At 40.5% G+C, this 15,222-nt stretch overlaps 1 protein-coding gene across 1 annotated transcript in view; it reads right to left on the reverse strand.

Annotated features, from left to right (window-relative positions):
- The window catches only part of LOC124118186 (eukaryotic translation initiation factor 4E-like), a 76,954-nt gene that overhangs the window by 26,732 nt on the left and 35,000 nt on the right, over positions 1-15,222 (reverse strand). The window contains exons 3-5 of the mRNA XM_046480298.2: positions 12,566-12,629; positions 4,672-4,785; positions 4,162-4,301 (exon numbers count right to left, since the gene is read on the reverse strand). Of these exons, the coding sequence (XP_046336254.1) occupies positions 4,162-4,301; positions 4,672-4,785; positions 12,566-12,629 (318 nt within the window). The remainder of the gene's footprint in view (positions 1-4,161; positions 4,302-4,671; positions 4,786-12,565; positions 12,630-15,222) is intronic.

Below are 15,222 nucleotides of genomic sequence, written 5' to 3' on the forward strand. Positions count from 1 at the left end.
TGAATTAGGAAAACACATGCCTAATATAGAACTCAGAAATAGTAAAAGACTTAACAAGATGATAAAGTCATTGATTTCACCATGCCCTTTTAAATATGTTAGTTAAATAGGACAGCACTCTCAATATTCCTGCCATATATCATGGCAACCTGAAAATAATGGAGTCTGGACCAAACAATCCAATGACTGACACTATGTTCAACATCAGGGTGCACTGAGCCTGACCCTGACCCTGAATCACTTATTACAACAAGCATTGGCTGGTGGGAATCCTCACAAGACTGTATGATGTCTGACATGTCATCAAGATACTGAACGGTTGGAGTTTTACCCCGGATAGAAACTCTACAGTCATCAGAACCTAAGTCCACTTTGCTGTCTTGGAAATGGAAACAAAAGCAAACATTTATATACATGTATGTCAAACTACTGAATGTCAAAAGGCACCAGCTCAGCACTTATCTGATGTGTATTCAGAGTTTACAAAAAAATATTTTACGGTTTATGTTTGTTTGTTATTTAATGCCACATTCAGTAAAATTCAGGACAATGAAGTGACTGATTTTGTGAGCAACAATCCATGCTATCGGGGTTTGACATGCAGTCAACCAAGTCACCAAGCCTAACCACTCAATCCATTTGGTCGCCTTCACGACCATCATAGGCGGCTGCAGACTTAATTCTAAACCAACCTCCTCACGTGGTGACAGTTTATGAGTTATGGTCATGAAGTGAATAGAAATTGTCTACATGTAGCTCATTGCCACGCACAACAGCCACATGTTTGTGCCGCCCCTTACAAATCATCATATTACCAATGATGAGTCCAGATTCACTTCACATTTCCTTGATAAGCGTAGTCCTGTCTGGCAACATCAAAATAAACGTCAACCTGAGACCCCGAGTCTGACCCCAAGGACCATAAAGTCTCAAAACTTGCTTGACAATAGTATGTCCACTGATGCGCTAAAACCTTTGCCTCATATGAGACAATTTGTATACATGACCCTTTGCTAGAGAAATGTTGGATATTTTTGCGAGATAATTGTGTTGGTTAGACAACCACCAACACACAAGACACCTCTGTCATTCCATCTGAGGTTCCAGTTTGTAGACTGAACTGGACTTCCATCACTGAGATCCTGATATTCCTTTGGAAGATGGTATCTTTGAACATATTTGACCACTTCAATTTCAACATCTTTAAGCTTGTCTACACTTAATGGAAATGGGAGATTTCAAACAGGCTTTTCTCCTTTGATTCCTTTCAATAACGAGGAATGATGATTATTGCTTAAGAAGTCTTGAAGTGGCGCATTCAGAAGGAACTTGCACCAGGCACACCTTTGCCTCCTTTGTCTGCAGGTTCTCATCTGATACCCACAAAGCTTCTAGTATGCATGGTCAGACACTCTCATCTTGCTTGATGCAATCTGGTCCATAGGTCCACAGTTTCACTACGGGTATCTTATCTGCCCCTAGGCCTCATGATGTATACTACTGTATTTAAACTAGTTCCAACAAAACTCCCATTATCAGATGATGATCCATCACAAATAACACTAACTCTGCAACAAATGGCAAGAGCCATTGTGATTCATTCTTGCTGTCTGACGAAAATAAGGTCCAATTTGACTGATATCACTGCAGCCAACAATTCAAGATGTGGTATGCCAATTTGTTTAATGGGTGCCAATCTTGATTTACCCATTAAAATGGTGCCATGAATCAAGCCATCAGTTCATAATTCTTAGATATGACACAGCACCATAACCAACCATTGAAACATCTGAGAGTGAGTGAGTGAGTTGGGTTTAACGCCGCTTTTAACAGTATTCCAGTTATATCACGGCCTGTTAGCTTAATGTGGGAGGAAAGCCCGAAGTGATGCCGGTCTCAGACGTTGACCACTTCAGTGAAACCCACGAGCACGGGTATGGTGCTGACAAACCTAGAATCATAGGTTTCTGGCGTGTCCAAGGGACGCAACTCTGCACAGCGAATCGCGGCGCCTTAGACGACTGGGCCACCCGTGCCCCCCGAAACATCTAAGAAATGATGAAGTTCACAATTCATAATACCAAAGTCAGAAGGTGTTATACATCTTGCAGTTGTAAACTACTTGATAAAAGGTAGTTTCTGAAGCCATGTGAACCATCTATCAGCATTCACCTGCTCCAATGTAGCATCCCACTCTTTCTTCAATCTGCATTCCTCCTGGAATATTTGTTTTGCCTGAAGAACAACTGGGCACACAAAGCCAAAAGGAACAGAGCTGATTACACTTATCAATCCTCTTCTGGTAGCTGGCCTTTTTTTGGGTAAGATTTTGAAGCCAAGCTCATCTAATTCAATGTTCCACTTTGATATCATTTGATTGTCAGCACTTTAGGAGTACCTTTAGCATACAGAACACAAGTACTTGTGAAGACAATCTCTGTCGAAGGTCATTATGTTGAGGGCCAGTGGGTGTTTGGAGGTGTTGAGACATTGGCCCGAAACAAGATTTTTATGGTACCAGTAGAAAGACGAGATACTGACACTTTTATTCCATTAATCAAACAGTGGATTTTACCTGGTTCCATTATCATTTCTGATAGTTGGAAAGCCTACAATCCTCTTGATTCTGATCAGATTATACACATCTCACTGTCAACCACTCTGAGAATTTCAGAGACCCCATCACAGGTGTACATACAAATACAATTGAAGGCACTTGGCTTCATGCGAAGCGATCCATGAGTAAGTATGGCATTGTCAAGTCACTCTTTGAATTGTATCTCAATGAGCATATTTGGAGAGGAGGAGATCTATTTGACGCTTTTCTTCGTGAAGTTTCCTGCCAGAATCCGCTCTCAAACTTACCTGGATCCATTCCACACCTCTTGCTGCTACCTCCACCCAATGACTGAGTACTGATCATGCCTTGAATGACGTCCAGATCCATGTTTGGTATTCACCAAACACCAATGCAATTTTTGTCGATTGTTGAATTAAATTCATGCACATTTGTAAGTGTATGGTATTTGTGTGAACAATCACTGCATTGATGCAAGCAAGCAAGCCAGCAAGCAATAAAAAAAATCCCTGTGCCCACACAGTGGCCTCTCTCCTAATAAAAAAAAGTCTCCCCACTTCCCCAGTAATGTTATTAATGTTTAAAAAGGTACATCTAAATAATTAACACAGAACATTATTTTTTTTAATTTTCTGAAATTATCTTTTTTTAAATATATTTTTTTTTTAAACAAACATAAATAATTAACACTAAATACATTTAAAAAAAATAATATTACGTACGTACTTAATGCGTTTTACAGTCCAATTTATTAATTTTACATGGAAAAACAGACACAGTAACCTAAAACAAATGAAAAACATTTTAACTTTAAACTGGTCTTTGTAAAACAATGGGCGACCGCAGGCTATTTTGGATAAAATTTTAATGAAAACTAACATTACTCTTACAATTCACTCAATATGCCCACAGGAACAATGTTACAGTGACAGGAGTTTACACGCACCCGATGACCCCAGCAACCTTGTTGCGAGGCTGACGTCACAGGGCATTGTTCCAGCCGTGTCTTTTGCATGCTCCCTCTCCAAATTACGTCATTGGGTATTATGACGTGTTTTTAAAGTTTGTGGTACTGCATTCTAAAGGTAGGCTGCACTTTGCCATACAGATATATTCAAATGATACATGCATAATACTTCAAACATAAGTCTGCATAAAAGTCACTTTAGTGTAAATGTCAAACATACTGTACAAATGACTTTCACTTTCAGCTCCACCCCAAGTATGACATCTATCAAGTTTCATTGACACACAATATTGAGTGAGATGGGTTTAACAACGCTTTTAACAGTATTCCAGTTATATCACGGCGTGTCAGCTTAATGTGGGAGGAAAGCCCAAAGTGATGCAGGTCTCACACATTTACCACTTGGGTAAAACCCACGAGCACGGGTATGGTGCTGACAAACCTAGAAACATAATCAAGGCGAACCGGGATTCGAACCCACAATCATAGGTTTCTGGCGTGCCCAAGGGACGCAACTCTGCACAGCGAATAGCGGCGCCTTAGGCGACTGGGCCACCCGTGCCCTCCCATAAGATACTTGAGCTGAGATAACAAGGATATGATAAAGTAGAAGTACCCAATTTTTGTGTTGGATTCTGCTCTATTTGCATCAACTGTCCATAATGCTAACTTGTCCCCTTTGCCTCGAATGTTAACCACTGCTCCGCATACATCATCACTTTGTTCATCAAAGGCCTCCCCGATCAAACACAGTAACTGAAAAATAGAAACATTGCTTAAAGTTATCATGAAATTGTACTTTTCAATGTCTTAGGTAATCTGTTAAAAAGATTTAAGCACTGACAATCCTTGGCAATATCATATTTCCAAATATACATGATGGTTTTGTTTTTTTGTTGAGTGCCTCAAACTTCAGTTGTTCTATTGCTCACCAACATTCAATGAGTATAACTTACATGTACACAGATCCTAATGTATCAAGAACTGTATCAATTTAACTATTTAGCAAAAGAGTTACAAATGTGCTGCCTTAAATCTCGAAACTCTAAAATGTAAACGTAAAATCAACACCGTCACTTTCAGCAATGATGACTACAAATTTCAACTGGTGTGACCGTAAACTTACCGTTTCCAGCCAAAAATTATCAAGATCTGTATGTCTCTGTTGTTTGTTGAGACTAATAAGCCAGCGGCCACCATTCTTATTGCGAGAATCTTCCCATGCCGGCTGTATTCCTTCCTATTTATATAAGACACAGACATCAGTTTTCACATGTAGCAGTATCATTGAAAACCAGGGGCCATAGCCCTGTAGCTCACCTTCATATGTAGCCAACAGTTAAAAAAAACAATAGAGAGACACTTACAAAAGTTGCTATCACCACTGATATTCAAGTGTTATTTACATCAATACTAATAGCAAACACTAAATCTACAAACGAACTCAACACAATACGGTGTCATGACAAGGAGAAACAAAATGCAAAATGTGTCGAAGCATTGACCAAAAATAGCTTTTTCAATATGGTTGCTGTGGTAGCCAAATTGATAATGGAATTCAACCACTTAAAAAACATTCAGGGGTCATCATGACTACATGTTAAATTACAGCTTTATTGGTACAGTAGTTTCTGTGGAGTGATGACTACAGTTTGAGACAAGCTCATAAATTTGTCCATAAATTTTCAGCTTTCAGTATGGTTGATGTGCAAAGGTCAAATCCAAGTCAAAACATAAAATATCACCAAACGAAATGCAGAACATATATGTTTGACCCCAAGTACTATCTACAGATGCACCAAATGTCATTCCACTTGGCTTGTGAAAGGCCAAAATAAGTGAAATCTAAAGAGTTTGTACATTTGTATACTTATCCTGCATTACTCTTTAATGCATTTACTGCTGTGTTTTGACAGAGACGGAGCTGTGAGAGATCAAGCTGCAGAAGAAGTTGTTCCAACTAGTTGTGTGGCAAATATCCTCACACAGCTGCAACATGAACCCAGAAGTGGAGACGTCTTGAATGAGCACATTACTGCTTGAACATAACATCTGAAGACTTCATGGGGATACACCACGGCCATTGGGAGGGCACTTAGATGAAGTAATGGAGGATAAGTATACAAATTTAAAAAATACTTAATTTTTACCTAATTTTTTAACTTATCCTGCATTACTTCTGCATGGATCTTTATCAGACGGAGGGGGGCATACCTTCAGATGTGATCCTCAGTCTGGGGTGACAAAAACCAGAGAGGTCAAAAGGACAGCTCTGGGCATCGGTAAGAGTAAATGGCATTTGGGGTTGGTGACCTGCCGGGTAACAACCAATGGGCAAAAGCTGTGAACGCCCTCCATGTCCTCTAAGGCTACATCTCTCCGGTAGTGGCTGGCAAAGACTGTGTCAGGACTCCAAAAGAAACCTTCCATGATGGATCAGACAGACGTCTGTCTGCGAGGGTCATGGAAAACCGAATGACGGTCGTCTTCTGGCACCACTAGGATCCTTGGTGTATCTGTGAGATAACAGCTCAGTGCACGAACCGGGCATGGAGTTCTTGCTCGTCTTCGGCACCCACTTTCGAAGAAAGACGTGGGATGATGAAGGAGTGGTCTGGCTACCCTGGGAATTGATTTTTGGCTATGAAATCACAGCACTCACATTTTATATAGGTGGCGCTAAAGGTCTCGTTACTCCGCATGTAGGCATCAGAGGTCTTCTGAAATTAGTGATTCGGTCACATTGAAGTAAGCATAAGGCTTCTGATCGAGAGGTTACATCATTTAGTACAAGCAAGCTTCCAAACCAATCTGTCCAAATACACTGCACGGCTAACATTAGGTCAGTTGACCTAATTCCAGTCGAAGATTTTTACAAGAGTTCTTGACATGCAACATTTAAATCACCTTCAAAGTACCGGTAATCTAGAATCCCGCATTTAGTCGGATATGAGGTTCACGCTCCACAAACGGACAATCCCCTGTGAACTGTGTGGTAGACAGACAAGTGGTCAAAATGATCACTATGATATTTGTGACGCCTTGTCCTGAACTCTCAACAATGATCCCGAGAGGTGGGTAACCGGTAGCCTATGACAAATTAGTCAAGTGGCTAATCAATCTTGAATATTGATGACCTACAAGATTTGGTACAGATGATGTCTGAAACCAAGGAATCTTAAACACCGGTGATGAAGATAATATCGCAAAATCTTCGTCCAAAGCTGAAACCAGATCCTTCAGCATCGGATCCAGCATAATGGGGGTGGGCTTGGCGTCTCGTTTATGCATGCCCTGGCCGGGTGATGGAGTAATGGTGGCCTAACAGGACTGACGGCAGACAGGGTAACAAAAAGTACCATCTGTTAACGTCTTTTGGTATGACACAGACGGGGATCAAACCACTGACCTAGCTCTCCGGTCAGACACTTTACAACGAGACCACTGAATTGGATCCTTCATCCAGTCAGGGACTTGGTTACGGCTTAGATGTGTGTCCTTCTCAGGGGAAGATTCGTCTTACTTAGGCACAAAAGAGAATTCAGACGAAATCTAGTGGAATCCATATGATCAGCCTGCAGTACCTTCAGCACTCCTTGATATCACCTGTCATAATTTAAAAAAGAAGACTGTAACACATGAAGATGCACTTGCCGGAAATATGGTCTCACTTGCAATGCTGTGTGTGTGGAATACCATGGTACAAGCTGTACCAATAAACAGTTACCTGACTTCTCAGGGGATGACAAACCAAATATTGGTATTTGGTGGTTATATTGAATTTCTGCAAATGAACTGCATGTACTCATCGACTTCAAATGGGTCAAACTTGTTTCCAGTAAGAATTTACATGATTGAAAACAAAACTTGTTATAGCATTTATTGTCATGTTGTAGGTAGATTCAGACAATAACAATCAACATTGATATCTAAACTCGCTAAAATTTGTCAATTATGAGATAAATATTCATATTTGGAGGTTATATTGGATTTATTCAAATGATTGAGTATTCTACATGCATCCCTGTATCTGTTTACCCCAATGTAGAAGTTCAAATCACTTAAATATGTCATCAGAGACCAACAGTGTATTGATATTCTATGTCTATCTAGCCATCAAACTCTTGGCAGCCATCTTGGAATTTTGGGCCTCCAGGGAGCTCTGGTGACGGAGTTTCTATCGAAAAGTGTTGACTGTACTTCAGTGAGTTAGTGTGCCAAGTTATATGCACATGACTCCTAGCACACTGTTTTAGAGTTAAAAGATTCAACAGTGTAAACACACATTTAGGAAACTTGTTGGACATCTTGAAATTGGCAGCCATCTTGAATTTTTACAGATTTGTTAATAGTCGAAAACGTTCTGTAGTTGTGAATATCTTATAAGAAACATAATATGGCTATTTCGCAATACAACAAATGCCTTTTTAACATCAAAACATTGAACCGCATCTGATTTGGTTGGTTGGTTTGTTGTTTAACGCCGCATTCGGCAATATTCCATCTATAAGAAGGCGGTTGAACCTCATCTGAACTATGAAGATATATTGAAAATTGGTGGCCATATTGGATTATGCAAATTAGACATATTTCCCAAACTGGGATTGCTTGATACTTTTTGTATGTTGTTTTTGGGACTTGTAGAAATTCATTGTGGTGAAATAAATTCTGTTGCAATTTGTTCCAAGTTGAGTGAAAAAATGGCCTAGATTGCCTGGACTAAGGGAACGCTGATATTAATGAGATGATGAGAGGAGAAGTGAGTCGTTCCCTGATTACAGAGGCACCATACCACGGTGATATTGTCCGTGGATATGGTGATCCGAGCATCTGCTTCCAGTGAGACAAAGCCTCGATGAAGCACTTCTATTCTAGTTCGAGGTTGTTGATATGCCACTGTTAAGTGGTGGACCACAGCTCCAAGACAACTTGAGCCTCCTGATGTGCTCCCGAGCCTTGAGGGAGGCGTTTACGAACAGGTGTAAGCAGGTCGTGAGCTCTGTCAAGGAGACACCATTAAAGACATTCGACTCCACCGTCCACCAACGGAAATGTGGTCCTGGCGCCTGATGTAAGGAGCGAGGACACTTGCATTGAGTGGAGCTCAAGCTGTCCCCTGATGTGAGGAGACCCAGGAGCACCTACCTTTGTCCGAGAGTGTGCAGTTGTTGTACAGTAGATGGCGCAGTCCGTCTGAAAGCGGCCTTCAATAAATTGGAGATGGTATGCAGGTGGGAGCTCCGATATCCGGACATTGATAATCCAGCCCAACTGATCGTCCCATAGTGTCATCCCCGTGGCGGATTAGTGTGGCCATGTCCTGGTTGTTTAGGAGGCAATCGTTGATGTAAGCCTCAAACTGGACACCCCTCAGGTCGAGGTCGGTGGCTACCACCTTCGTAATGCCTGTAAATAGCCACGGGGCCGAAGAAATTCCAAATGAACCATTGATAGTTGACTCCCTTGAAGAATAAGCAGAGGAATTTCATTAAGTTGGGGTGGATTGGTACATGCAGGTAAGCATAGATGGCTAGGCTGATCAGGGCATATGGGGCTTGATCTTGGATCTGAGTAGCCGGAGAGTAGACATCCGTAAGTACAGTAAGCACCAGATAGCGCTTGTTGAAAGTCGCCAAGTTGTGAATCAGTAAGGATACGAATTTATGGATGAACAACTTCTTTATTACAATTAAGAGCAACGTTTCAGTGTAGGTTCTAACACCTTTATCAAGCGCTGTGTCTGCAATGTTCAATGCATGGATGAGAAAGTCCTCTTTCCTATATTTAGGAGCCTTAAAGCCTGTTGTCAAAGAAAGTTTGGCAAAACCCTCGCTGAGATCATATCCATGATCAAGGGCTTAGGTGGAACTCAGGTAGGATGGGACCACAGAGTGTCCAGTCTATTAACCTCAGCGCCACTGCTGCCAGACAATCTACCAAACAGTTGGAGATGGAGCCCTCATAAGAAGGGATGAAGGAGCCCTGTGAGGTACTCTCGACAGTATCATACTGGACCACTACTGGAGGATCTACTTCCACTACGCCTCGAAGTAGGAGATGTCGAACAAGGGAAGGTGGGGTGATATGGGGTTTAACGTTGCGTCCAAGATTATTTCACTTATATAGCGATGTGCATGCACGTGTGTGTTTGGTTACTTGTACTAGTCTGGACTGATGCCGATTTATAGAGATACCATGCCACAGATTAACATGAATACCCCATTCAGAAACTATACTGATTCCAAACCGACCTGTCCTTGTTTTAGCCTCTTAATGCTGAGCGCCAGACAGGGTAACAAATACCATCTGTTAATATCTTTTGGTATGGTCAAACCCTGGACCTTTCGCTCTCCGGGCGAATGCTCTGCCACTTATCAACTGAGGCGGTACCAAACCAAGGGAAGGGCATGTGACAGGGGTGCCGCAAAGGTCCACAGGAAAAGCCGAGGACTCGAGGTGTATCTAGACACAGGTTGCTGAAACATCATACTTTGAATGAAGCTTTTGAGTAAGTGAGTATGGTTTTACGCCGCTTTTAGCAATATTCCAGCAATATCACGGCAGGGGACACCAGAAATGGGTTTCACACATTGTACCCATGTGGGGAATCGCACCCGGGTCTTCGGCGTAACAAGCAAACACTTTAACCACCAGGCTACCCGGGGCACCTGAAGCTTTGGAACCAGGTTGCTTCCATGTAATGTGGCGCCTGGAGTGTCGCTGCCACGGGCGCCGTGGAGAACTGGTATGACGCCTGAACGGTGACAGGATGAGATTGAGTCGGAGGGCAGGAGGTAGCAATTGTCCCTGCTGAGGATACGGGCGTGGGGGTAAACGCTGGAGGAGGTAGAAGCAAATGGTTGGGTGGGGAGGCAGGTTTGGCCGAGTTGGACATTCTTAATAAAGAGTGAGGCTGTTTCCGAGTCTGCTGGGTCTTCTCTTTCCTGGACACCTGTAGGTATTTGGAGAAAGCAGTACAAGGAGCTGACAATCTTTGCACCTAGCAGTCGGGGCACAGATGGTGGTGCAATTGAGACATAAAAGGTGCGGGTCCCACCCAGACTTATTCCTGTGACACTTGCTAAAGGGGGCATGTATCTGCAATGAATGTGTTCCCACCCATTTATAAATAAAGTTTATGCAACACAAAAAAAAACAGTTAAATAATAATTATAATAATAATAAGCCCACAGCGACATTTGCTAAGATATTGGCTAGTGAACAATCCCAATTAGCACCCCTTCCGATTGATCAATGTACACAAGACTTATTTATTCGCGTATAATACACACTTGTGTGTTATATGCACCCTTAATTATGGGCATTTAATTCTGGAAAAATATATCTGTCGTACATAAACATTTCAGGCTGTCAGCATAAACCACAAAATTTATCTTTCAACTGTTTTTTTTCACCAAAATAATATTCTAATAAGAGCCCCCTATTTCTAATTTTGAGACCGCCCTGGGCGCTTATTACGTTGAATACGGTAATAATAATTATAATAATAATAATAATAACAATATCGCTAAGGTATGCCAATAAATTGCAATACCAAGCAATACAATGAATACAGAACACATGACACGTCAATACATGACCACGATGTGAATTCAAGATGGCCAGTTGGAACAACAATGCGTCTGATAATTACTGTGGTAAACACAACACCAGACAATAAATTTTAATTTGAAAAGTCACAAACCGTAGGCACAATAATAATTCACAATAAATAACAATAGAGTAGCCAATACTCAAAGGATTCAATTAGCTAATACTGAGACACAAAAACAGGTCTTGTCTCTGGGCTTGACTGCAGTAATGTGCTGTTCAGTGACGTCATTACTTCCAGGGTCACGTGGGAGCTGTGTGATAGGGTTAGCCACACAACCAGTTGGAACAACTTCTTCTTCAGCAAGACCTCTAACATGCTCTTTCTGTCAAAAACAAGCAGTAAATGAACTAATGAGTAATGCAGGATAAGTTAAGAAATTAGTAATTTTGAACAAAACTGGCCATAAGAAGAGATTCCATTGTGATTCCATTGTGATCCAGGTCAAACGTAAAATATTGGGAAAAAAACCAGAACATACACGTTGTGAGTGAGTGAGTGAGTTTGGTTTAACGCTGCTTTTACCAGTATTCCAGTCATATCACTGCTTGTCAGTTTAATGTGGGAGGAAAGCCTGAAGTGATGCAGGCCCCAGATGTTTACCACTTCAGTGAAACCCACAGGTATGGTGCTGACAAACCTAGAAACATAATCGGGGTGAACCAGGAGTCGAACCCACAATCATAGGTTTCTGGCGTGCCCAAGGGACGCAACTCTGCACAGCGAATCACAGTGCCTTAGATGACTGGGCCACCGTGCCCCCACATACATGTTGACCCATTCTACCTATTACACATGCACCAAATGTCATTACATTTTTTACATAAAAAGGACCCTGTAATGACCATAAACAGGGAAGCCTTTATGGTTACATTGAAAATCAGACTTGAAACTCTTCAGCAAAATACAGTTGTCACGGCCCAGTTGTGGGACCAAGCATGTGAAGTTTCAGCTTTATTGGTCAAGTGGTTTGCGAGGAGATGATACGTACGCCGGATGATGCATGCCAAACAAACAAGCCGAAAGATAAATTTCGTGGTTTATACTGACAGCCTGAAATGTTTATATACGAGAGATCCTTTTTTCGGAATTTAACTGCCCATTATTAAGGATTCATATAACAAACGAGTGCGTATTATACGCGAATAAATAAGTCTTGTGTACACTGATCAATCGGTAGGGGTGCTAATTGGAATTGCTCACTAGCCAATCTATTAGCAAATATCGCTGTGGGCGCTTATTAGAGCGGGGCGCTTATTACGTCGAATACGGTAATCTTTTTCTGTCATCTCGGAAAACGGACTCATTTACAGTCTAAGCCTCAATTTTTAGGTGTAAGATCATTGAATTACTAAGAAAACATAGCTGTCCCTCTTTCAGTGGTCCCATAGATGGACCCCAACATTACCTTAAACATGGAATAGTCACAGCCCGGAGGCAACTTGCTGGCTTTCTGTACATGGTTGTACAACCTGGAAAGAAGATGATAGGGGCGATAAAACAATGTATTTCGTCAAAATATCATGCTTACCTTGATTACAAGGTAACAATACAATGCATGAACAAAAGGAAAACTGAAAATACACAATAATCTAGATATTTGCATGCACCTGCAAAAACAGAAGCAGATCCTTCACTGCTATTTTTTCTCAAAGTCCTAAAATACCACTGAGTACTTCCCATCCAAAGACAATTATTTCCAAACCTTGACACTAATCAAGGCACCTTCTAAAGATCCAACTGTTACCCTGTCTCAGGAGGGTACAAATAAATATGCAACCGTAACCAGCAATGAAAAACAACACTTGTGACTCCCGTTGGCACAGTTAGGACACAGGTTTATCAAGAGAAAATGTTTACTGGTGGCAGGGAGCAACCCTTAAGAAAAACAACAAACAGTAAAGATCTTTTCACTGGGCCTCTGAAGTGTCTATGCAGGGCCTTTTGTTGATATTTATCTAAATATTAAGAATGTTTCTGAAGAATCTTACAAATGCACTCTTGTCTTAACATAAAGATAAAGAGAACACAACATAACACAATTGCAGTAAACATTTACTGATTTTATTAAGACACAAACATCACTTTAGTACAGAAATTTGTTTCCATTGTGAGAAACAAGTGGCTTTGTAACAACCCTTAACGTAAAAAATACTCTTAATGTAAAAATATTTGACATTAAGGGTTGAAGTGATAGATAATAAAAAAATTTACGGTAAAGGTTACCACTATGAAATAATACTTATCAAACTTTCATGAAACGTCGCAGATTTAATTGATCGTTACTTTGTCAAGATGTGCAAATGACTAACCATTTTTAGATTCCCTCTCTACAACGACCACCTGGTTGTTATGTTCAGGCTTCATAAAAGGGTTTATGACTCCTAACCCTTTTAACCGAATTTGATCAAACTTACTGTTTTACAAAGGCTATTTTTCGCTACTCTGCAAGGTAACCTCATTACTATCCTAATACCGTAACGACGGAAAGGAGGACTCAGCGCAGGCAGATCAGACCAAGTTGTAGATGATGGTGGGTTGTTAGAATGGTCCATTAACAGAGTTTTAGGCATAAAACAATGGACATTTTGTTGCAGTATTACGGATATGACAGTTAAGCAGACACCAGAATCATATGCTATTACAAACAACTGGAATTCAAATGCAATGATGTTTGGTTTAAAAAAAACCTGAAGGTTTCCCAAGTACCGTGCCGAGTCAAATATAGCCACTAAAGTTTATATTTTTCGGATATGAAGTCTATACCTTTTCTATAGCAACTTAGCAGATCAGGTAGTAAGACATGGATTGCGAATAGATTTCTCATGACAGATGACGCACACCGTACAAAGACGGATGGCATTACGTCACATAAGCCTTTTGGACATGTTGTATGTATGGATAAAAATTAAGCTAAAACTTGCCTTAGATGGCTATAACATAGAAAAATTTACAAAAAGTGGTATTCATTTTCAATATGGTTTAGGTTACAAACTTTAAATTTTCTAAATTCACCAGGAATATTGAAATGTCATCCACGTTCAATTTCTAAATTGTGAGAACTGAGCCAAAAACGAGTCAATGTGGTCCTGAATTTATTTACAGTTATACTACTCAAATAGTTCTCACATGAAATGGATGTTTTAAACTGTGCATAATAAGAGATTTGGGGGCTTTCGCATAGATCACAATGCCAAACCTGAAAAAAATGTTTTAACCGCTGATGTAACATATTAAAAAATGTGGTTTTATTACCACATGTCTGAAAGCACCAGACATCACCAAATCCTAATCTGAAAATATCAGTTTTAAGTTTCGTTATCCAATTTACGTGGCCTTGATCATCGTACAAATGCACCATATTGTAAAATTTTGGGGGGTAAATGAGATTCCTGCATATTATAAAGAGAAAGCCAATATTTGACACATTTCAAAACAGCTAGCGACTTAATAGAACATCTGCCAGACTCGGTTCTATGTCACTGAACCCCAAATTTCAGCCCCGTATGAAAGTATTGGTGTTATGTTTGTAATAAAACATTTGAAGTAAAAGTGAGGCGAGTATGGTTTCAAGGAATGTATACTTATTAACAGGACCATGAACACCTTTCTTGCCTGTAATTGCAATATTATTTAAGCAATCGACCTCAGTAATCTATTGCTACAATATAAGCCAAGATAACTGTATCCAGTAACTACTTCATACGTATTTCCACCATAATACCATTTTTTTCGTGATAAACCTCCCCTACTTTTGAAAAACAACTATTTTTGTTTTTGATAGACTGGCATTTTCCCATTTACAACAGTCATCATGCATGATATTCAACTTCATTTGTATGTTGTTGACAGTATTGCCAAACACAATAAGGTCTTCCGCAAATAGAACCGAAAAATATAAATAAATTCCAGATGTTACTTAACACCAAAGCGACAATTTTGTTCCATTTCAGTAACCAATTCGTTTATAAAAAAAACCTGAAACAAAAAGGGACAAAGCATACACCCTTGCCCCACACCCATGAGTGAGTGAGTGAGTGAGTGAGTGAATACGGTTTTACGCCG

Source organism: Haliotis rufescens, unplaced genomic scaffold (genome assembly GCF_023055435.1).
Source record: "Haliotis rufescens isolate VD_foot unplaced genomic scaffold, xgHalRufe1.0.p SCAF_66, whole genome shotgun sequence".
Taxonomy (NCBI): Eukaryota; Metazoa; Mollusca; class Gastropoda; order Lepetellida; family Haliotidae; genus Haliotis; species Haliotis rufescens.